This window comes from Notothenia rossii (assembly GCF_949606895.1).
Source record: "Notothenia rossii genome assembly, chromosome: 8".
Classification (NCBI taxonomy): domain Eukaryota; kingdom Metazoa; phylum Chordata; class Actinopteri; order Perciformes; family Nototheniidae; genus Notothenia; species Notothenia rossii.
In genome coordinates this window covers 5074324-5097406 of record NC_136906.1, presented here as the reverse complement: position 1 = coordinate 5097406, position 23083 = coordinate 5074324, and the positions used below count along the sequence as shown (strand labels likewise).

Sequence of the window (23083 nt, the reverse complement as noted above, 5' to 3'; positions counted from 1 at the left end):
CGGGAAATAGACGCGATCTGCGTGATTTTCTTTGTTTACATGTCAACACTTTCTGACTTTTCTTTCTTTTCTTTTGTAAACATGTTCTCAGGTATGTTTGTATTTTGTGTGGTTACTTAAAAATAAGATTTTCTTGGTCATTTAATAATTTCTCATTGTATAAATAAGCTAGTATGTATAAATAAATACTAGAGTCACACTGAAGTGAGCACTGCTGAGGATGAGCAACGCTGATGTAAAGAGAATATTGTTTTTGTTCTCAGAATAAATGCCAGAAAAGACACCCAGATGCTTCGCTGTCGTTTCCTGATCGATAACAGGTCGCTTGCGGTTGTGACCCGTTACACCAGGATGATAAATAAATATTGAAAGAAAACCACGCATGTAATTGTAATGTTCACTGAAGCAACAGCGGCTGGTAATGAGACTTCCACTACGTAGAAAATATGGCGATCTTTAAGTGCTTTTTGACCGTTAAGAGGGCACCACCCGGGTACTCAGTGCATTTTGCCCTACTTCACATTGGGCCACACTTATGCAATCAAAATACCAAATGTAAGTACAGAAGTACGCCAATTGAGACACAGTAAAGGGCAGCAGAGTAATTACACAAAGGTGGATAGAATCAGGGCGGGGCATACAATCACAAAAAGGCAGGAAAGCATAAAGACTAGAAGTGAAATCAGACAAGACACAAGAAGACAGCTTTAACAAAACACAACAAAAACAATTAAAGATCATGATCAACAGATTCGGACTAGTGAAGCCCACTTTATGTTAAGTGTTGTCCCATAAATCCATCAGACATGACACAAGGGTGCTTTTACTAAATAAAACTGAAAAAAACAAAATCATGACAGATAATTCTGACATGTAAAGCCCACTCTTGTTTCTACTTGTCCCATATCTCCTGTGAAACAACACTGACTGCGCGGCAGGGCCATGAGCTCCCCACTGCTCACATTTTGGACACGCTCATGCACTCAAAATAGCAGATGTAAGTACAGAAGTACGCCAATTGAGACACAACAAAGGGCTGCAGGGTGATCACACAAAGGTGGATAGAATCAGGGCGGGGCACGAAAAGAAGGGAAACCAGAAATGACACAAGAAGAGTGTTTTTACAGAATAAAACAGAAAACAGAATCATTACGGATCAAATTCGGACACGTGAAGCCCACTTTATGCATGTCCCATAACTACTGTAAACAACACTCACTGTGCGGCAGGGCCATGAGCTCCCCACTGCTCAGGCGGAAGACCCTCATGGAGGAGGACTTGTTGCGCTTGGCAGGCGGGCCGAGTAACGATGAGGTAGCTTTGGACGTGGCCCCCCCCCGAGCTGTGGTCACCTTGTACAGGAGGGAGGAAGAGGAGGAGGAAGAGGAGGAGAGGCTCAGCAGGGAGGAGGACCGCGGACCATCGTCCAGGTGCATGGCCCCGGCTTTGTGCTTGAAGTCGTCCGTGTCGATGAGCCGGTGTAGCAGGTCGATGGGAGAGCCCTTGGATTCGGAGTACTCCACCCCGAAGTGCCGCAGGTGGGCTCGGGCGTGGCTGGACAAACCTTTCCGAGTCTCAAACCAGGCGCCGCACAGGTGGCACACGATGTCCTTGTTGGGGTCCACCTCCAGCGCTGAACAGGAAGAAGAAATAAGTTAGATAATGCTGCGGAGGAATAATGTTTGTTGCCTCAGGAAGGTTTCGAAATGTGTAAAATCACCAAGAAGAATCTAAGTGGGATACCATGATAAGATATGGTTTAATTCCTTGAATGCTAAGGAAAAATTATTCAATGCTTCCTTTCTTATCTACTTTAGCACAAGGGACACTACTGGACGATCCTTCACCAAGAAAATGCCGTCCGAAATGTTCAATTGTTTTCTATGAATACATGAAATCATTCTCCTTAGGATGTGTGATCCTGTTTTGTACACGAATCCTAGTTTGTCACTGTACTCAATGTGTTATAAATAAAGTTTTAAATAACCATCATCCATCGCCTAGTATTTTTAACACTACAACCCTTCTCCTTAATAATCTTCCCTTGGCCTCATACTGTCTTTTATCAGAGGTCAAATAAGTGTGGATAGGAAAAGACACAGGACGTCATCTTATAAATAAAGTTGCTTTTAAAAAACAAACATCCGTAGCCTCGTATAAGAGCAGTGGGATTCTCTTAGCAACACAATTGTCTTTAAGTATTCTCCTTTGCATATTTTCTTGTCCTCATAACATTTTCCTTCGAGGTCAAGGACAAGTGGTTAAGAGAAGACATTTATTTTAAAAATGTGAACGCAGAAAAAACAAAACTCACTGAGGTTGAGCGGAGCGTCATTCTCCTGCGGCGCCCAGATGGGTTTGTTGGAGAGGTTGGAGGTAAAGCCTTTCATTCCCCCGGCCTTGCGTTCGGGGGAACGTAAGGGGGAAGACACCGGCAGCAGAGAGGAGATGGGGGCTTTCCTCACCACCGAGGAGGGGGATCCAGAGCGAAGAGGAACCGGAGAAGAGACCGGAGAGGAGGAAGAAGAGCAGGGCCGCACTGCTTTCGCTACTTTGGCCAGGAGGGAGAGAGGGAGGGGCTTCTCGTCTAAGTCCATGTCTCCTAACGCCTCATCTTCCCGGGGATCAGAAGGAGAGGGGTTCTTGGCGGAGAGGGGCTCCAGGAGAGAGGAGATTTGTTTTTGGCCGTCCACGTGTCGCTGCTTGGAGATCTGGCGGAGGATGTCGACGGACGCCCCCCAGCTCTCGGAGGCGCTGAGGCCCAGCCGGCGCAGGTGAGAGCGGGCGTGGATGGAGAGACCCCGCCTCGTGGCAAACTGAGATCCACACACCTCACACTTCAAGGAGCGGACTGCAGGGGCAAAGGAGGCAAACACAGCAGGTGAGAGAGGGACTCAATATTTCGGACCGCCTGATTGCGGGGTTTTTCTAAGAACTAGAATTGAAAATCTGCTCAAAGAGTGTAGGAAAACCTGTTCAGACACTAAGAACAAACATATCATAATAATACATTCGCCAAAAACATTGTCTCTGACCTTAACCATGTCGTGAACAGTGAATATGAATTGTTGCCATCAAGTCGGAAGTGCAGGATCCAACAACTTAATAAGGTTAGACTGAACAGAGTTGGTGTTTTTTAGGTGGTGCCAAACAGACACGATGTGTGTGTGTGAGGCAGCTCATAAAAACATTTATGATATATGTGAGTGACCTCTGAACTATCGGTCAGTGCATCTGTCGGTGAGACATTTTAAATAAGGCTGCACAATTAATTGAAATAGCAATATGGACTACTGCAATGTCAAAATCCAAAAAGCGTAATATTTGGTTATCAAATCATTTATATTAAGTATTCTGAATAGGTGTCAGAATAAATCCAGGATTAAAATCGGAGGTTTCTACGCATTATTTATACATTTCAAAAAGTAACTGATCCAATTGACATCCTGCAAAGCAACAGCAGGTGTCCCAGGTTCCTTCAGAGGCCACAGAAACCCCAGAGGAAATGTCACCTCACTTACACTTCCTGTCTACATCCTCACCCACTCTGCGGGAACACTTGCCAAATTAGCTTCTAAATACACGTGTCTGCCTGTGAGGATTTCCCCGGGGAGCCCCCCCTCTCTGATGCAGTGCCTCCGAACTCCTCAACGCCGACCCGAGGTCCCTTTTTACAATTTCCCCCACTGACAGCTACGATAAGGCTCGAGCTGTAGCAAATCCAATCCCCTGTCAACACGGTGGGGGTCAGCGTTCGAGGGGAAGACATACTTTAGTTCCCGCCTCACCCTTTGAGTCTGCATCCTCCCCAGGAGAGAGGCTTCCCGAGTCCAGGCTGCGCTGCCTTGTTTCCCCGGAGCTCAGACCCTCCGGAGTGGGAAGCTGGAGCTGCTCCTCGTCCTCAGCTGCTTCCTCATCCTCACCTATAACACCACAAACTGTGTTTTAATATAAAGAGTAGAACATATGGCTGAGAGCTCTGTGAAATCTCACCATGGATATATCACTATCATTAACCAGTATTTATTCAGACTGGCTTTTAATGTGTGAATTATGTTTTCATATTTTTATTATATTTCCTTTTTATCACCACTGTTTAAGTGTCTTTGAGCACCTGAAAAAGCGCTTAGAAATCAAATGTATTATTATTATTATTAATGTAGTGTACGGTATTTCATTTGACATTTATTCTATCTTTGTTGTACATATTTTTCTAACTCCTGCACCTCGCTTGCACCATTATATGTCTCCTTCCTTTTTATGTTAAGTATATTGCATTGTTGGAGGAGCCTGGGAACTGAGCTGTAGCTATAGTGCATACGACAATAAGGAAAACTATCAACACATCTCTGGTAAATTATAATATTTAAAGTAGTGCTTTCCCCAGATTTTTGTGGAGAATCTTAGTTCAACAGATTTAATAATCAAATCAACTTATGCGAGTGAACAAAACGTTAAAACGCCTAAGAAATGTTTAAGTCGAAGACAGCCCTGGTGTAGAAAAAATGCCATGTTAACTATAGGACAGATACTGCTGCGGTCCTGCGTCCTGGATCCTCTATCCTGAGTCCTGATCTGAGACCTGATCTGAGACCTGGACTTCGAGTCGTGGCTGAACCTGTCTCTGCGGTCCTGCCTGACTCTCACCATACTACTTCCCTGATGGCTCCCACAGGATTGTTGATATCCTCGTGGATTCACCTTGTTATTATAGACACATGCATTTCCAAACACTTGGTCTACCTATGTTGTAAAATGTATTATCTCTTTGATTTACACACGGCATCTATTGCACGTCTGTCCGTCCTGGGAGAGGGATCACTCCTCTGATGCTCTCCCTGAGGTTTGTCCCATGTTCCCCTTTAAACTGTGGGTTTCTCTCTGGAAGTGTTTCCATGTACGATGTGAGGGTCTAAGGACAGAGGGTGTCGTGTTGTCATACTGATATTCTGTAAAAACTGTGAAGTCCACTGAGACAAATGTAACATTTGTGATATTGGGCTATATAAATAAACATTGATTGATTGATTGATTGATTGATTGATTGATTGAATCAATCCTCTTAAAATAAAGTGCTGTTTTTCACATGACTTATTGTGGAGGGACTCAATTTTACAGATGTATGAATTAAATCTGCTAATCAATTAGTCAACAAAGAAAAAAGAGCCCTTCTGTAGAAATGCCGTGAGAATGAGGCCTATTGGGGGATACTACATTTCAATCAAGTGATGTTTTCCATGACTTTCTTGTGGAAATACTCATGTGTTGATAAAATCAGATAATCAATTAGTCGACAAAAGATAATTAGTGTTTGTCAAATAAGAATATCTTCAGTCGAGTACAGCTCCTGTGTAGAAAGGCCATGCAAATGATAAGAAAGAATAAACCATCCAAATATCTATTGATGTTTTGATTTCTGGATCTATCAACTGATCGATAAATCGACCAAATAATGTGTCAAAAGACAAATAATATCTTTATAGTATCTGTCATAAATCAATCAGATTTAATTTTGTCTGCACCTAATATAAATCAGCTGTTCAAAGCATAAGAATACATATTTGAGGATGAATAAAAGACGCAGGCTGAGGGCAGAAATATCCTGTAATGTATCCCTCCTTAAAATAACAGAGTATAAAAACATCTTCTGTATGATGCACATGGAAATAAATCAGCTCCTGTCACACACACACAAAGTAAAACTGCACTACTGTATGAAACAAACATGGCAGTCTCTCTGGTTCCCCGCAGTCAGGCATTCCTGGAACAAAAGTGCCATTTTCTGCGACAAATCGGTAAATCAAAAGCGACGTGGAGACAGACAATGCTCTCTGTCTGGTGGGCGGATCTGCGCGTGTCAGTTCATCTGTGGACTGTAAAATATGTGACACCTCGCGCAGCGTTATAACACCATCTATTATAACGGAGACAATGCGTAATCAGACGGCTATTTATATCTAAAAAACGCAACTAAACTTGACTTTGTATCCGTTCAGGGAGAGTGACACCTCCCGAAGTAAAAGTGATACTTCCATTATACTCCGGATAAGTTGTAATAGGATTACCCGGGGATCAGTGCACAAAGTTAGCACGTTTTTGGGAAATCTCACTCTTAGTTTACCACTTGAAAATATGCACAAATGATTGCACATGAAAGCACAGCGTGTCCTCTATAAAAAAAAAAATCAAAGCACAGTAAAAATGGCGAGGATTGGGCAACTGTGGAGAATTTATAGAGATCCTGCAGCAGCGAAAAATACTGGACGTCATCCCAGACACACACACGCACAAAAACACAGATCACAAAGAGCCGAAATCACACATGAAACACACACACTGACCCGCTTTATGAGCTTTGAACATGCATGTCCTGCAACATTGTTCACCACATACTCTCACATGATGAATACTTTTTTTAATGGCTGTTGTCTGACTACATGTTTACAGAATAAAATATACGCGGGGAGATTACGCACGGAAATGCGCGGTACTCACCCGTCCGCAGTGCATCGGACTCAGCCGAAAACCAGACAGTTTTCTCCGCTATTGTTTGGGTCTACGGGGAGGTGGAAGCAGCCATTTTGCCCCCATATGCACCGCTAAGCTAAGGCGTGACCAATCGAGTGGAGGCGGAGGTTGGGTAAATGCACCGAGTGCCACATAACCACCGGGCATCAGGGACTCTCTCTCTCTCTCTCACACACACACATATACACACAGATACACAGACATACATACACACAAACACACACTCCCACAGACGGATTTTCTGCACAGACACCCTCCTGATTCTCTTCACTCACTGTAGCCTGTGGCGGTGTCAACCAGGTCAGACAGTCCAGTGTTTTTTCAGTAAACAGCTTACAAAGGCACTTAAAACAGCAGCGGCAGCATCTAAACTCACATTTCCACCGCTTTATGCATATTTACAGTCTTCTGTATTCATCCAGGCAACATTTCTGAGTTTATAGAAAATCTGTGACAAGTTTAATAACTAAAAAGCTGCTAAAACTAGTCGAATTATCGATTAGTTGAGACATAACAGTAGCCGAGAAATATTTTGATAATCGTTAGAGTAATTATTTATGCACGATGGCAGACAATGATGTTTTCAGCATCTCCATTATGGTTATTTACTGTTTTATTATCATATTTAATTGATCATCTTTGGTTGACTGACAAAGCATTTAAAGAACCCACCTTTGAGAAACTCTGATGGACATGTTACACTGACATTAATTAGACTATTATTTAATATCCTAACAATTAAAGATGTATTGATTCTCATAGTAAAATTCAGCACAGCTTAAAACACATACAGGGCAGACAGGAAAAGAGACAATTGTAGTGCAGATGAAAGGGAGTCGGAGGCGGTGTGTTGAGAATAGAGTTCCACTCTTTATTACCGGATAACATGAAGAAGGTAAATACACGTCTGCTCAGTATGACAAGCTAGGCAGGAAAGACGAGCTAAAGTTAAGTGTTCCCACTAAAGGGTCCGTGTGGCAACACAATACAAAAGGTGAATTATGGTCAAACATGGTGTCACCACACAAGCCCCCCCAGAATTCACGTGTAAACAAAATCCGTATGGAGGGGAGGAACAACCCGCATGCTCCCACGAGACCTGTGCACCGGAGTCGGTACAGCGACTTCCACCTGTGCGGCCCCCGTCATAGGAGGGACCGGAACAACAGGTCCGCACTCCCTGACAGGAATCAATGCCGGGGGGCGGCCCCGTCTCGGTGGCCGAGCCAGCACCACCGGCTGGTCCACGTCCAAGTGAGCAGCCTTCACCCGGTCAACCGAGACGTGCTTTGCCTTACCGCCCATGTCGACCACCAGGTGTTTGTCACCGTGTTCCAAAACCCGGAAAGGTTCATCGTAAGGGGGCTGCAGGGGGCCTCTGTGTGCGTCGTGACGGATGAAAACGTGCCCAGCCGAGCGTAGCTCCGCGGGAACTTGAGACCTTGGCGCACCGTGCTGCGAAGTCGGAACTGGAGCGAAAGCCTCCGCTGCGTCTCGCAGGAAAACCCGCTGGGCCGTGGCAGACCAGGGAGCTGATGCATTTGGGAGGAAATCCCCCGGAACTCTCAGCGGCTGACCGTAGATCATCTCCGCTGTAGAGCACTGCAGATCTTCCTTAGGTGCGGTCCTCAGGCCCAGCATCACCCAGGGCAGCTTGTCGACCCATTTACCGTCCGTAAGTCCGGCCTTTAGGGCCGCCTTCATGGAGCGATGGAAGCGCTCGCAGAGGCCGTTAGCCTGAGGGTGGTAAGCGGTAGTCCTGTGCAGCTTAACCCCCAAACCGCCTGCCACGGCGTTCCAGAGTACGGACGTGAACTGAGAGCTCCTGTCTGAGGAAATGTCCGACGGGGTGCCAAAACGACACACCCACGTTGCAATGAAGGCCCGGGCAACGTCTGCTGCCGACGTCGAAACGAGCGGGACCGCCTCCGGCCAACGGGTCGTTCTGTCCACCATGGTGAGGAGGTAGGAAAACCCTGAGAGGAAGGCAATGGACCAACCAGGTCAATATTGACATGATCAAACCTCCTCTCAGGCACCAGGAAATGCTCCAACGGGGCCTTCGTGTGGCGGTGCACCTTAGCGCGTTGACAAGCCACGCACTCCCTGGCCCAAGTCCTCACGTCCTTTTTCAGCCCTTGACAAACTTGATGTGCGCGGCCCGGGCGATGAAACGGTGGTAAAAAAGTCACCATCCCCAGAAACTCACGGGGCGACCGGGCTGTGAGAGGGCGAGGAAAAGCCACAACAGCCTTCACCTTCGCTGGCAGAGGTGTCGCACCGCCCTTGGTGACGCGGTGCCCCAGGAAATCAATGTCAGACACCCCGAACTGACACTTTGCAGGATTGATGATTAATCCGTGTTCGTTGAGCCGTGTAAAAAGGGCTCGGAGGTGGGACAGGTGCTCCTGCACTGAAGCGCTGGCGACGAGTATGTCGTTGAGGTAGACAAACACAAACGGCAGGTCCCGCAGCACCGAATCCATCAGGCGCTGGAACATCTGAGCGGCATTCTTGAGTCCAAAAGGCATCCGCAGGAACTCAAAAAGTCCAAAAGGCGTTATCACTGCTGTCTTGGGAATGTCCAGGGGGTGCATGGGCACCTGGTGGTATCCCCGCACCAGGTCCACCTTGGAAAACACCCACGTACCGGCCAGATGCGCTGAAAAGACCTGAATGTGCGGCACCGGATAGAGGTCAGGCGTAGTGGCGTCGTTGAGTCGGCGGTAATCCCCGCACGGGCGGAACCCGCCATTCGGTTTGGGGACGACGTGCAGGGGGGAAGCCCAAGGACTGTCGGAGCAGCGGACAATGCCCAGGCGCTCCATGGTTGCGAACTCCGCCCTCGCTACAGCCAGCCTAGAAGGGTTCAACCGCCGGGCCCTGGCGTAGACAGGAGGCTTAGTGGTAAGCGCAGAGAAGGTGGGCAGCGACAGGTCTGGAAACTCGGCCAACAGTCTGAGAAACGTGTCTGCCCCCGACAGCGAGCCCGACAGCCCGTCGTACACTGCGCTGCCAAGTGTGCACACGAGGGAAGAAAACGTTAAGGCATCAACCAAACGCCTATTCTTAACGTCCACTAAGAGTCCATGAGCACACAAAAAATCTGCCCCGAGGAGGGGAAGAGAAATGTCCGCTGTCACAAAATCCCAGCTGAAACGCTGTCCTCCGATGCGCAAACACATGGGCCTCACGCCGTACGTGCGAATGGGATCGCCGTTAGCCGTCGTCAATCGCGGTCCGTGCCCACCCCGGGTGACGTCTTCACTCGACGCGGGAACTACACTCCGTTGAGCGCCCGTGTCACACAGAAACAGGCTCCCCGAAACGCTGTCGCTGACGAAGAGGAGCCTGCACGTGCCGCCGACGCTCAGGGCCACTACTGAGCGCCGGCCCCTCCGTTTCCAGGGGGTTTCTAGCTGCACGGAGCGATGCATTTCTTCGCCATTGTCCCGAAACGTGCGTGGTAAAAGCACTCTCCGGTGTCTCCACGCCGGCTCGACACAGCCGTGTCCGGCCTCCGCCACGCTTTCTTGACTGCAGATGGGCCGCTGAGCGTCGCGGCTAACGTTTCCGCACCGGGCTGTCGTGTAGCCAGGAAAAACGATCCGCTTCCTCAGCCAAGGCACGGGGCTCCGTGACAGGCGTGTTGGCCAGCGCCGTCTGGACCCGGGGAGGTAAGTGACGCAGGAAAATCTCCGTGAACAAAATCCGGGGATCTTCGCCCCCTAGCAGGTTTAGCATTCTCTCCATGAGTTGAGATGGCTTGCTGTCTCCTAGGCCTTGAATGTCAGCATTTGGCGGGCCCTCTCCTTGGCAGATAAGCCAAATGTCTTAAGGAGAAGGGCCTTAATCGCCTCATATTTGGCATAGTGTGGGGGAGCAGGGTAAAATCCCACCAACCTGGATGAAGTGGAGCTTCCCAGCGCTGCCACCACGTGGTAATATTTTAAGTCACCGTCGCTGACTTGCCTACAGGCAAAGTGTGCCTCCACGTGGGCAAACCATGCCACCGCGGCGTGCTCCCAGAACTCCAGCAGTTTTATGAAGACATCGCGCTCAGCCATGTTCGTTAAGTTTCCGGAAACTTTCTCGGAAACGTCAGGGTCACCAGTGTAGTGCCGATGAAAGGGAGTTGGAGGCGGTGTGTTGAGAATAGAGTTTCACTCTTTATTATCGGATAACATGAAGAAGGTAAATACACGTCTCCTCAGTATGACAAGCTAGGCAGGAAAGACTAGCTAATACAAAAGGTGAATTATGGTCAAACATGGTGTCACCACACAATACATTAAAAAGCAGACAGGGAGGGAGAGACAGGTATGTAAGCGAGCAAACCAGCTGTTTAAAGCTGAGTGAGTCTGCCAATCTGAACAGGTGAGTTTTGAGGCAATAAGTGATTAAACAATTAACCGATTAATCTAGAAAGTAATCATCAGATTAATCCACTGATTAGCGACAACAAGAAACCACTAAGTAAGGTACATTAGTACTTTTAAGGACGGATCAATAATGAAAACTCACCTTCGCTCTCTTCCTCCCCGTTCTCCTTCTTGCATCGTTTAGGAGATCCTGAAGGCAGTGAATCTCTCAGCGTCCTTTCACTCTCCGTCTCCTCCTCCAGCTTCACCATTACGATCCCCTCCCCTAGTTCCCTCTCCTCCTCTTCATCTCCTTCATCTCCTTCCTCTTCTTCCTCCTCCTCCTCCTCCTCCTCCTCCTCCTGTGAAGAGCCGGAGCTCCGAGGGGGATCGGTGGGGATTACAAGATCAGGCCTGCTGAGGAACAGCTCCCTCAGGATGTGGATGGGAGAGATGGTGACGTCCCAGTTGGTGATGCCGAAGTCTCGGAGGTGAGCCCGGGCGTGGCTGGAGAGGCCGGCCCGGGTGTCGAACCCCGCGCGGCAGAACTCACAGTGCATCACGCTGAAGGTGCTCGGGTCAAAGTTGGCAACTGTGGAGAGGACAGGCAAAACAAGAGGAGGTTTAATGCCATGTGATTGATTGATATACCCACGTTGGTGTATGTTGGTAATCCACTTGAGTTTGCCATGCAATTTCAAACCAACCTTCATAGTCCTCAGAGGATAAATAGTTTTGACTTTTTACTTTTGTGCCACTAGCAGGCTGATAACTGATTTAAATGATACCTTATTCCGTAGTTCGGAATAAGCCTGCTACAAACTAGTTGTTTTTTTTCATCTATTAACATGCTTCATAACCGAACAAGGAAATAAAAGAAGGTGACACTGACAGATAACATAACTCGTACATGCTTAAACCTAAAAAGGTTGTTTGTTTTGTGTTCAAAGCTCTACGTGTTTTTCAGTTTTCAATTTCCTATAAATCTATATTTGCACCGTAGTAAGTGCTGTTCGGCCCATCTGACACATTAGAATAGCAAGTAACGCTGATAACACCTATTAAATATGCTGATAACATTTGAAATGGCAGCAAATGACATTTGGGATTCTTGGTATACTGTCTCGACTTGTAATTACTTTGATGAGCCCTTAACTATTTGTCTAGATGGCTTTGGTTTGGGACTTTATACCTGCAAACTAATCTAATCTAACTAATACAGCAATCTTGCAAGCCCTTCAGATTTATGTTGTGACCTTTCTTTGTCTAGTCTGCTTTACGTGCCAAACACCACTTCTTAAAGCAGTTCATATCAAGAGCTCTCAGCTGTTATTCAAGAAGAAGTGTCTGTGTCTGAAATGAGGGGAAATAACAGGCCTTGTCTGTCTGGGCTTGAGAACCTTCTCAGCCGACACATGGAAGAACCCCAACGACAATAACCCCAACGAGCTGCTGACCTTTTTTCTTCTTCTTCTGATAGGAGAACTTCTTCTCAATGGCGTTTACTTCCTCGGGGGAAATGAAGTGGCGGACATTGTAGCTGACGCCCACTCTATTCAGGTGGCCTCTCACGTGATTGGCCAGCCCGATGCCGTTATGAAACCGATCAGGGCAGTACGGGCATTTCCTCTCCACGCTCCTGAGCGCCTCCGAGTCCTCATCCATCTCGTCCGAGTCCACATCCAAGAAGCCCTCTGACAGGAAGCGCCGAACACTTTCTTCGTCGATGTCTTCGTTGTCGTCATCATCGCTGTCAATTTCTGCCGGAGCAGCGGGAACCCGGTGGCTTCTCCTCAGAAATAAAAGCTTTCCATCTTTCTCCACTTCCAGGTCATCTTCTTCCTTCACACACTTCTTAAGAGGCAGGGATAGTGAAGCGTTCTGTGCTGAGCAGTCCTCTAGAAAGGAAAAGACGGATTCTGAATGAACAGACAAAAGACCCAAAAAAACATCAACACATTCCAGGATATTTCTGCTTGATCACAATTTGGGTTTTATCTTATACTTAAGACGAATAACTATATCATTCCTATTCGTAATGATCACATTAGCTTCTTGTTTGTGACTTCATGTCAAAACCTTTTGATAATTCCACATGTCATTTTACATAATGTTTAGTAATGTATGTTCTTTTGATTTTCCTTTTGAATGATTGTTTACTGTCAACATTTGTTTCTGTATACTTTTGTTGTTATTTATTTATGTATAATTTTTTTTTTTATTGTGCCTTTTGTTAAATGTATTCCATTATTTGTTGTTATTCTTTGGGAAGGTTATACATTTGTGTAATGTCTTGCTGAAAAAAACAATGTTCTGTATGATCTGGTTTCAAACTTATTAGAGCGCTTGACTAGTGTTGTCCAAATGCTAAAACCACATACTTCTCTGGTTTGTGAGCATGGGAACACTTGGTAAAAGGTGGCTTAGCATTAGCATTAGAGCCTTTCGTCTAACATTGAGCCTCACCTGTGTTGGATTGTGCTCTGGTGTGCCGTTTCCCTCCAATAAGTGATTTAGCGTCTCGTTGATAACTCTCATCGTCCAGCTCTGTGCTCTGATCTTCGTCCTGCTCTTCTTCACTCCCGATCAGTTTGTCGTCACCCAGAAGCTTGGCAAGATTGGTCCAAGATTTCCCTCGTTTGCTGTATCTGTTCCCTACGCGCTTCAAAACCATCCTGCTTGGAGTCGAGTTTGGCATCTTGCTGTCCTCAGAGGCAGAGACTACCTCCAGGCTTTCTCCTCGACTCACATTAAGCAACCCAGACCCAGAGAGGAGGTCCGAATCCAGGCTGGGTTTTGAAGTTCTAGTCTTATCAGCTTGCGGCCCACAAACGGAGGCCTGTCCTGGGTGAACAAGCTTCTGGTGTTCCCTCATTACAGTCTGACTGGAGGTCAGGAAGGCACAATGACCACAGGCCAGGGAAGAGGTCGGGGAACCAGCCAGGAGAGCGGCTGCTTTCTTCCTGGTGTGGGTCTTGGCGTGATTAGCCAGCGCTTGGGGGGTTCTTGTGCTGAAGTTACACGTAGAGCAGATGAAGCGGCGACGGGCCTGAGCTCGTGGAACCGTAGGAGTTGCGGAGTCTGCCTGTGGTGTTGAAACTGGGGAAAGAGGTGCAACTATTTCAGGGTCTGACATTTTCCCTGGAACCGAGTCCGGGCTTGCATCTTGCATCACAGCTGAGCTCACACGCTTCACCGTCTTACCCTCAAGAATCTCTCTCGCCTTCCCATTTTCATTCAGTTTCTCAATCTCCCCCAAGATCTTCAGACGGGACTCCTGGTGCCTCCTATGGTGATCGGACAGTGCGATCCGATTGGCCAGGTTCCAGCCGCACTCGGTACACCGGAAACGTCCTCCTTTTCCCAAACGCCTGCCCACCCCCGCCCCACTCTCACAGTGCTCCACTATGTGCTCCTGCAGGTGGACTTGCTTTTTGAAGTAAATGCTACATTCCACACAGGTGAAGATATCTTTACAGCCCTTTACTTCTTTCCGTTCTTCCTCTGCTGCCTCCTCAAAATCAAGCCCCCCTCCAGCTTGACTCAACTCGGTGGTGTTTGATTCTCCAGGACTGTCAGTCTCAGGCAATGTGCGTTTCAAAGTGCCAAGTCCAGAGAAAGGCCTGAGCAGCACCCTCTTCTTTTTGCACTGCTGAATGAATGTGCACTGAGCCCAGGGGGCGGGGGGGGGACTCTCGGGGTCAGAGTCTCCTGGGAAGGTGTACACATCTCTCTCGGGCTCCTTGGTTTCCGTTCCCTTGGGCCTCTTCTCTGCCTCGCTATTATCCGCCTCCTCTTCCATTTGGCAACCTTCCTTTGGTTTTACTTTGGAGAGAAACAGCTCCTCGGATACATTCCACACTTCGCTGTCTGTGAAGAGAAAAACAGAGTGATTATGAATGGAAGGAGCCCTTAAGACACAACGAAAAAAGATATCAAGTGTGCAGGCATATTAGGTTTCTTCCATATGGCGCTCACAGTCTGTTTGGCTGGGCTGGGATGTGTTTGGCTCGTCTGCCTTTGTGCTCTCGTTGTTGTCACCGTGCTCCTCCACAGGGGGAGATGAGTCAGGCTTGGTATGCAAGTGCTGCACTTTTCCAGGTTCTCGGTCATCTTCACTGTCAAGTCTGAACAGCATGAGAAAGGAAACACATTGGTTGAGACGTCTGACAAGTGAAAGAAGCATCTCTGCTTCAAACAAGTCACAAGTACACACCATTGGCAAGCTCTTATTGTTTTAGTTTTCTTGAAATGATGTAGGTTTTATTTGAAAACCAGGCACTTTCATGCGGAGTATTTGTAGATTTAGAGAAAGACGGCATTCAAGGGATAGTTCGGATCATTTGATGTTTGGTTTTAGAGGTGCTTCTAAATAGTAAGTATGTTACCTAGAATAGAAAAGAGTCGGTACCCCTAGTTTGGAGAATCAGACATGAGTTACAGCATGGGAGCAATGTACCGCAAATGATCAATATCAGTTTAAGTGTACACTATATTTAGAGTATTTTATCCGCTTTATCTTGCTGGCAGACAGCCAATCAAATGGAGAACTGAAACTGTACTGAATATACAGTTGCAAGAAAAAGTTAGTGAACCCTTTGGAACTACCTGGATTTCTGCATAAGTTGGTCATAAAATGGAGGAAGCCACTGCTGTCAAGAAAAAACATTGCTGCACGTTTGAAGTTTGCAAAAAAGCACCTGGATGTTCCACAGCACTACTGGCAAAATATTCTGTGGACAGATGAAACCAAAGTTGAGTTGTTTGGAAGGAACACACAACGCTATGTGTGGAGAACAAAAGGCACAGCACACCAACATCAAAACCTCATCCCAGCTGTGAAGTATGGTGGAGGGAGCATCATGGTTTGGGGCTGCTTTGCTGCCTCAGGTTCTGGACAGATTGCCATCATCGAGGGAAAAATGAATTCTCAAGTTTCTCAAGACATTTAGCTGGAGAACTTAAGGCCATCTGTCCACCAATTGAAGCTCAACAGAAGATGGGTGATGCAACAGGACAACGAGCCAAAGCACAGAAGTAAATCAACAACAGAAGAAAATAGGCCTTCTGGAGTGGCCCAGTCAGAGTCCTGACCTCAACCCAATTGAGATGCTGTGGCATGACCTCAAGAGAGCCATTCACACCAGACATCCCAAGAATATTGCTGAACTGAAACACTTTTGTAAAGAGGAATGGTCCAAAACTCCTCCTGACCGTTGTGCAGGTCTGATATGCAACTATAGCAAACGTTTGGTTGAGGTTATTGCTGCCAAAGGAGGGTCAACCAGTTATTACATCCAAGGGTTCACATACTTGTTCCACCCTGCACTGTGAATGTTTACATGGTGTGTTCAATAAAAACATAAAAACATATCATTGTTTGTGTGGTTTTAGCTTAAGCAGACTGTGTTTGTCTATTGTTGTGAATTAGATGAAGATCAGAACACATTTTATGAGCAATTTATGCAGAAATCCAGGAAGTTCCAAAGGGTTCACATACTTTTCCTTGCAACTGTATATGCAAAGACAACAGACTCCATTGAAAAACCAGTAATTTTCCCTTGCACAAAACAGGAGTTGTTTGTGTGTTCTTGTGTGACTTTGCTGAATCCATTACTAACCCTTTAACAGATAACAAAAATAATTAATTGAATGAGGTGGCCCAGCACCTCCTTTGTTACGCAAAGTAATGTTTTTTTCGGTTTTGTATACCTAACAGAATAGTCATTAATTAGCTTAGCGTGGAAGTTGTACAGTGCCAAGACTCTTCCTGGTTTTAGGACTGCACTCATTACACTGACTATAAATAAGTACCTCATACAACCCCACAAAGAATGAACTATCACTTTAAATATTTCCCCCAACGATGTCAACACTGACAGCATGGAGAAGGCCTTGGAACAGTGTGTAGGGCTTGAAGTTGGGAAATCAAAACGCTATATTTTAAATGTCTGGATACAAGGATTTTTAACTTTAGCAGTACAAATAGTAGTAGACATTTTGGAAGCAACACTTCATTCATTCTTGCTTAGTAGAGGGTAAAAGGGGTTTAGCTTAGCTTCTAGTAAACACTGAGACGCACCACGACCTCGAGTGACCTCAAGTGTTGCACGCTGAATGTAAACAATATCCTACTTTGAAATTGTGTTAGCTGTAACACTTTGTGTGTCATGCCCCTCCATAGTGTCAGGCAGTCTACAGATTTGTTTCTTTCATGGTCAATTGTATTTTAGATCCGTGTTATCTAGCACCACACACTTTTTACGCTGCTATGGACAATCTTGCACTAATGCACATTTCTCAAACTTATTGAAGTGACTGTTATTTTGTATATATTGATTGTTGTGCTTTTATGTATGTCTTAATGTGTGGACATGTATAAAGGTGTCTGTTGATTGTGTATATATAGGACATACATATTTGTATACATATTTTTATATATATTTGTATTTTTTTTTATTCAGGATTAGGGGAAACGGCATTTCGATCTCTCTGTCTGTACACACAAACTGTAAGATTGACAATAAAGTTGACTTTGACTTTTGATTTTCTATTTCTAAATGTTCATATTTATTTGATACTCTGATTTTCAAATGATGTGTAATGCCTTGTTTTAAAATGCTGCCGAGTTGGGATCAATAAAGTATATCTTATCTTCTCAAATAAAGTAGATCCTATCTTCTCAAACGACTCGCTGCCCTTCCTCCTCCTCACCTGAGTCCAGCAGAAGGAGATCCCGGGCTGTGAGCAGCCAGACCGTGAGGGTTAGAGAAGTGCTGGAGCTCATCCTCTGACACACACCACAGACACACCACAGAACATCACTCACAGATCAACAGGAGAACTGAGAGACTGCTGACTACATGCAGACTGAATCACATTCAAAAACAATAAGAGACAACAGTTACAGGTACACCAGGCGTGGGAGAAGAACCCACATATTGTACTTATAGTAAAAGGAGCAATATTATGGTGTAAATATACTCTGTTGCAAGTAAAAGCCCTGAATACTAAATACAAAAATAGGATATTTGCTCCAAAATGAAATTGAGTAAACCTGCAATGTGCGATACAAACACTTGTTAGCAATTGTACGGTGCTATACTCACTTTTATGTAAAAAATAAATATTTAATAAGGTCGCAATACTTAATGATATGCTATTTATGTCACTTAGTTTTACTTAAATTGCTGCTACTCATTTTTCAGCCATGGTTGTTTGACTTTATTTTAATTGTATTACTAATGTGTGCTTTCCTTTTTTTACCTGCTTATGCCACTTTTGCTGTAACATTGTAGATGTCCCCGCTTTGCAACTAATAAAGGAATTCTGATTCTGAAAATGTAATTCAGTAAAAATATAAAGTAGCATAAAGACTAAATACTCAAGTAACTCAAATGTGTATATAAGTACAGAACATGAGTAAATGGGCTTAGTTACATTACACTAAGGTACATTGTATATTAACTAGATTCAGTACTAAAGGTTTTTAATAGATATTGATCAATGTGTATATATAGACTATTCTGCACTATTTCTATTATATTATATTTACTTTTATCTGTTTCATTGTGTTGTTCTGTTGGAGGAGCCTGTGCCCTCAGATGTTCATTGTCATAACTACACTGTACTGTAGCTATGCACACATGACAATAAAAGCCTTGAAACTTGATGTGTTACCGTCGAGGGTTTCTCTCTCAGAGTCGGAGTCCCAGCTGAGGGAGGAGGGGAAGGCTGAGGGTCTCCTCTGGGAGATCCTCCCCGCCTCCTGGCCCTCATCTCCAGCCTGGGCCCTCGAGCATTTGGCCGACATCAGGTCGTCTCTCACATGTGGAGAACATGAGGACTAGATATAAAAACATACACGTGGTATTGTCAGATATATAAAGGAGAGGTTTCATTGGCAAGTGAATCATATCTATAAATGTCACGTCAATGCAATCTCCACAAGTAAAAAGCTAATGTTGGGCTATAAAGGAACTACAGCACGGTCACATGACTTCACGTCACCACCGCTAAGCTAAAGGAGGCTAATGTTGGGCTATAAAGGAACTACAGCACGGTCACATGACTTCACGTCACCACCGCTAAGCTAAAGGAGGCTAATGTTGGTCTATAAAGGAACTACAGCACGGTCACATGACTTCACGTCACCACCGCTAAGCTAAAGGAGGCTAATGTTGGGCTATAAAGGAACTACAGCACGGTCACATGACTTCACGTTACCACCGCTAAGCTAAAGGTGGCTAATGTTAGGCTATAAAGGAACTACAGCACGGTCACATGACTTCACGTTACCACCGCTAAGCTAAAGGAGGCTAATGTTGGGCTATAAAGGAACTACAGCACGGTCACATGACTTCACGTTACCACCGCTAAGCTAAAGGTGGCTAATGTTAGGCTATAAAAGGAACTACAGCACGGTCACATGACTTCACGTCACCACCGCTAAGCTAAAGGCGGCTAATGTTGGGCTATAAAGGAACTACAGCAAGGTAACATGACTTCACGTCACAACCGCTAAGCTAAAGGTGGCTAATGTTAGGCTATAAAAGGAACTACAGCAAGGTAACATGACTTCACGTCACAACCGCTAAGCTAAAGGTGGCTAATGTTAGGCTATAAAAGGAACTACAGCACGGTCACATGACTTCACGTTACCACCGCTAAGCTAAAGGTGGCTAATGTTAGGCTATAAAAGGAACTACAGCACGGTAACATGACTTCACGTTACCACCGCTAAGCTAAAGGTGGCTAATGTTAGGCTATAAAAGGAACTACAGCACGGTAACATGACTTCACGTTACCACCGCTAAGCTAAAGGTGGCTAATGTTAGGCTATAAAAGGAACTACAGCAAGGTAACATGACTTCACGTTACCACCGCTAAGCTAAAGGTGGCTAATGTTAGGCTATAAAAGGAACTACAGCACGGTCACATGACTTCACGTCACCACCGCTAAGCTAAAGGCGGCTAATGTTGGGCTATAAATTAACTACAGCACGGTCACATGACTTCACGTCACCACCGCTAAGCTAAAGGTGGCTAATGTTGGGCTATAAAGGAACTACAGCACGGTCACATGACTTCACGTCACCACCGCTAAGCTAATGGAGGCTAATGTTTGGTGTGATGACGTTTAGTTATCTCATTTAGACACTTAGAAGCTTCAGAAATTCACCAGTACATAAATATCGGTATTTACTGACTTAGTTTAATGTCATGGCCCCAAACTCCAGTGTTTCCCATACATTGATTTATTTTTGGCGGGCCGCAAATATTGCGGTGCGGTGCCCCCACAAATAGAATCAAATTCTGTGGGAAACACTGAACTCTTCATCTTTTGTTAACCACATACATACCAGGCTTCTAACCAAAAACACATCCGGCAAAACAATGACTTTGAGGTTAGGGAACCAGGAAGTGCTAAAATGCTAACTCCTTTCAGGGTTTAAGACTTATTCCTGCACCACTCTTTAATACTTGTCGAACAGCAAGAGGAGTTGAGTGGTTGGATGCAGATTTGTATATTTTGTATCTGTATGTTTTTGCCATGTTGTAAAGATGTATAGTTGAACAAGTGGAAAAAAGTTGATGATGATGAGTTATATGTTTGTATACCTGTAAGGTGCAGTCGAGGGAGGTGGGGGGGTTTTGTGCTGAGTTGGAGGCTGGGGGCCCATAGCTGGTCCCTGGGGTCTCTGGCTCCATGGTCCCCCCAGAGAACAGTATGGAGTCCCACTGGAGACCAGAACTCCTACATTGTGCAGCCTCCTCTTCTTCTAGAAACATGAGCAAAGAAAAATTAAACGTTCTCACAGATTGAGAGTTTCACATCTCGCCAATACATGACTTTGTCTCGAGTCAGACCTGAGACAAACATTAGATGACTTGCAACTCGAATTGGACTTGAGATATTTGACTTGAAAATGACTTGATAACTTCCTACAATCCCAAAGAATAAAAGTAAGTCAATCAACACGTGTGACACTTTCTTAATCAACCAACCTAATTGATCCAAGTTGAGGCAGTAGAGAACAATCGTTATGTTACTTAGAGCCTGTAGTGCATGTGTCTCACATGACTTGGACTTGAGGAAAAAATGTAATGACTTTAGAAAGACTTTCCACTTGAGTTGTAGCTTAACGTTTAAGACACGTGACTCCCTTTGGACTTTAGCCTTGGGATGGAAAAGTATTTATATCTTTATCTCCAAGAAAGTCAACGCATAATTGATCTAAGTTGATCAAAAAACAACAAACATGAAGAACTGATATTATGTTACTGAGGGCCAGCTGGAAATATATATATATAGTTCCACCTGACTTTAGAAAGACAACTCAACTTGGGCTTCAACATAAATATCTCTCAACGTATGTTATTTAAAAATGTGTCACACTTTCTAAATCAGCTCACTTTAATGCTATTTATTCCCGTCACATAATCAATTGAAGTCCATACACTCTTTTTGAAAAGGGACCGATCAACATCTAGCAGAGAACCATGAAGAACTAACATGCTGAATATGAATACAAGTTGGAAAAATAATTGTGTTCCTGTACAAAAACAAAACAATGGAGTGGTCACCAAAAAACAGACTGTGGTAAGAAGGAAAACACAACTGAAAACTACAGAGAGACACACTTTGTGACTTGTTTGGGACTTGAAACCCAATGTTTTTGGACATATGACTCGCAGAACAATGACTTTATCCCACCTCTAATACTTAGTGTATGTTTTAATAACACCCGGTCCATTGTAAGGAGGAATCAGGGAACATATCAGACTATAAAGAGTGAGGGGTCTGTAGTGGCTGTAGGCTGTCCTCAGTATGTTTGACCAGGTTCAGGTTTCTGACCTATTTCCACCTCATGTCTGCTCCTAAAGACAGAACCAGGTCGGACTAATGGTTACATAAATAAGTGGCCTTTCCTCTCAGGCCCATGTCCTCTCCTGCTGCCCCTCTGACAGCCAGGGAAATGCCAGGGAACAGGAAGCTGTCCCACGGGTTTGGCCTCTGGATCCTCAGAGGACTAATCGATCCATGTTGTCAGGTGACTAAAACAACAATGCACACAACGCCTTCTTAAACCCCCAGACCGCCCATGAGCTGCAGATTTTTTTAAAGCAAATACTCACTGCAATCGGCCTGGTTTGCGGCTCGCAGAGGGAGGCAGCTCTAAGCACCGCGCGGCATAGTTTCAGGCCGGGAGCTGGAGCTTGTTTACAGCCGGGGACGATGCTCTCCGCCCGGCTCTGAATGCAGGAACTTGCCCCCTGTGGTCGGAGCTCAGGGTTTCGCAGGGATCCCTGGAAGATGCCAGGCGGAGGACTCCATGTTAGTTGGCTGCAGGCACGCTGCGTACGTAACGTGGTGACGAGAAGAAGAAAAAGAAGAAGAAGAAGAGAGGAAACACCGGAGACAAGTTTAATAAGTTTTACTTCATAGCTTTTATTCCTATTATCGTACGGTGACGCAGTTTGCATGGTGGCTTTCTGATTTAACGCGTTTTTACATCTTGGTGACACTTTTATTCTGCAGGAAATACACCTTCATACTCTTCACATGTCAAACTGGGGAGGTTTAAGGATGGAAGATGTTATTTTATAGACACAGGTGAAGTATAAATGGCTAATTGTGGTGATTTAGTTGAACTGTATAGTGTATAGTAGGTCATTGGTCCTTATTTATATTACTGTAGTTTATAACATGTTTATAATCATGTTAGATGTATTTCTATTTATGTTTAAAGGACAGCTGGATTAAGTTTGTCATTAGTTTGTGTATAAATGTTCCTAAATGTTGGAAATCAATAAAAGCCGTACTGCTGGTTATAACAGTCATATGGCGCCCTCTATTGGCCCCGGGTGGAACTGTATGTTGTTTTGAATGAATACTAATTTATACTAATAATACCAATTAGTGCCTTATGGTGGTCTTGAATATCTTATACATTTATTAACTGTACAAGCATTTTCTTCACAATATTACACTTTTGAAATGATTTTTACAGTTTCTTTTAACACTAAATGTACTATTTTAATCCATCAGTTTGTTAAACAATAAATAAAAGCTTAAGGAACATGTTACTGTGTAAGTACAAATGTATTTTAATATTCTCATTTAAGAAAACATTGTTTTATTAAACTACAAAGGCACTTCGGTACAAGTAAAAGTCCCTAATTCAAAACTG

General features: G+C 44.9%; 1 protein-coding gene across 2 annotated transcripts in view; it reads right to left on the bottom strand.

Annotated features, from left to right (window-relative positions):
- The window catches only part of wizb (WIZ zinc finger b), a 43210-nt gene extending 20331 nt beyond the window's left edge, over positions 1-22879 (bottom strand). Inside the window, exons 1-11 of one of the 2 annotated variants that reach the window (XM_079644355.1) lie at positions 22029-22879; positions 20511-20671; positions 18570-18735; positions 17604-17679; positions 14868-15016; positions 13356-14759; positions 12347-12787; positions 11053-11481; positions 3789-3923; positions 2315-2851; positions 1220-1633 (exon numbers count right to left, since the gene is read on the bottom strand). In XM_079644355.1, coding sequence (XP_079500481.1) covers positions 1220-1633; positions 2315-2851; positions 3789-3923; positions 11053-11481; positions 12347-12787; positions 13356-14759; positions 14868-15016; positions 17604-17679; positions 18570-18735; positions 20511-20600 — 3841 coding nt within the window. In that variant the 5' untranslated portion in view covers positions 20601-20671; positions 22029-22879. The remainder of the gene's footprint in view (positions 1-1219; positions 1634-2314; positions 2852-3788; positions 3924-11052; positions 11482-12346; positions 12788-13355; positions 14760-14867; positions 15017-17603; positions 17680-18569; positions 18736-20510; positions 20672-22028) is intronic. The other variant, XM_079644354.1, reaches the window with a different exon arrangement.
- Between the last annotated feature and the right edge of the window lie 204 nt (positions 22880-23083).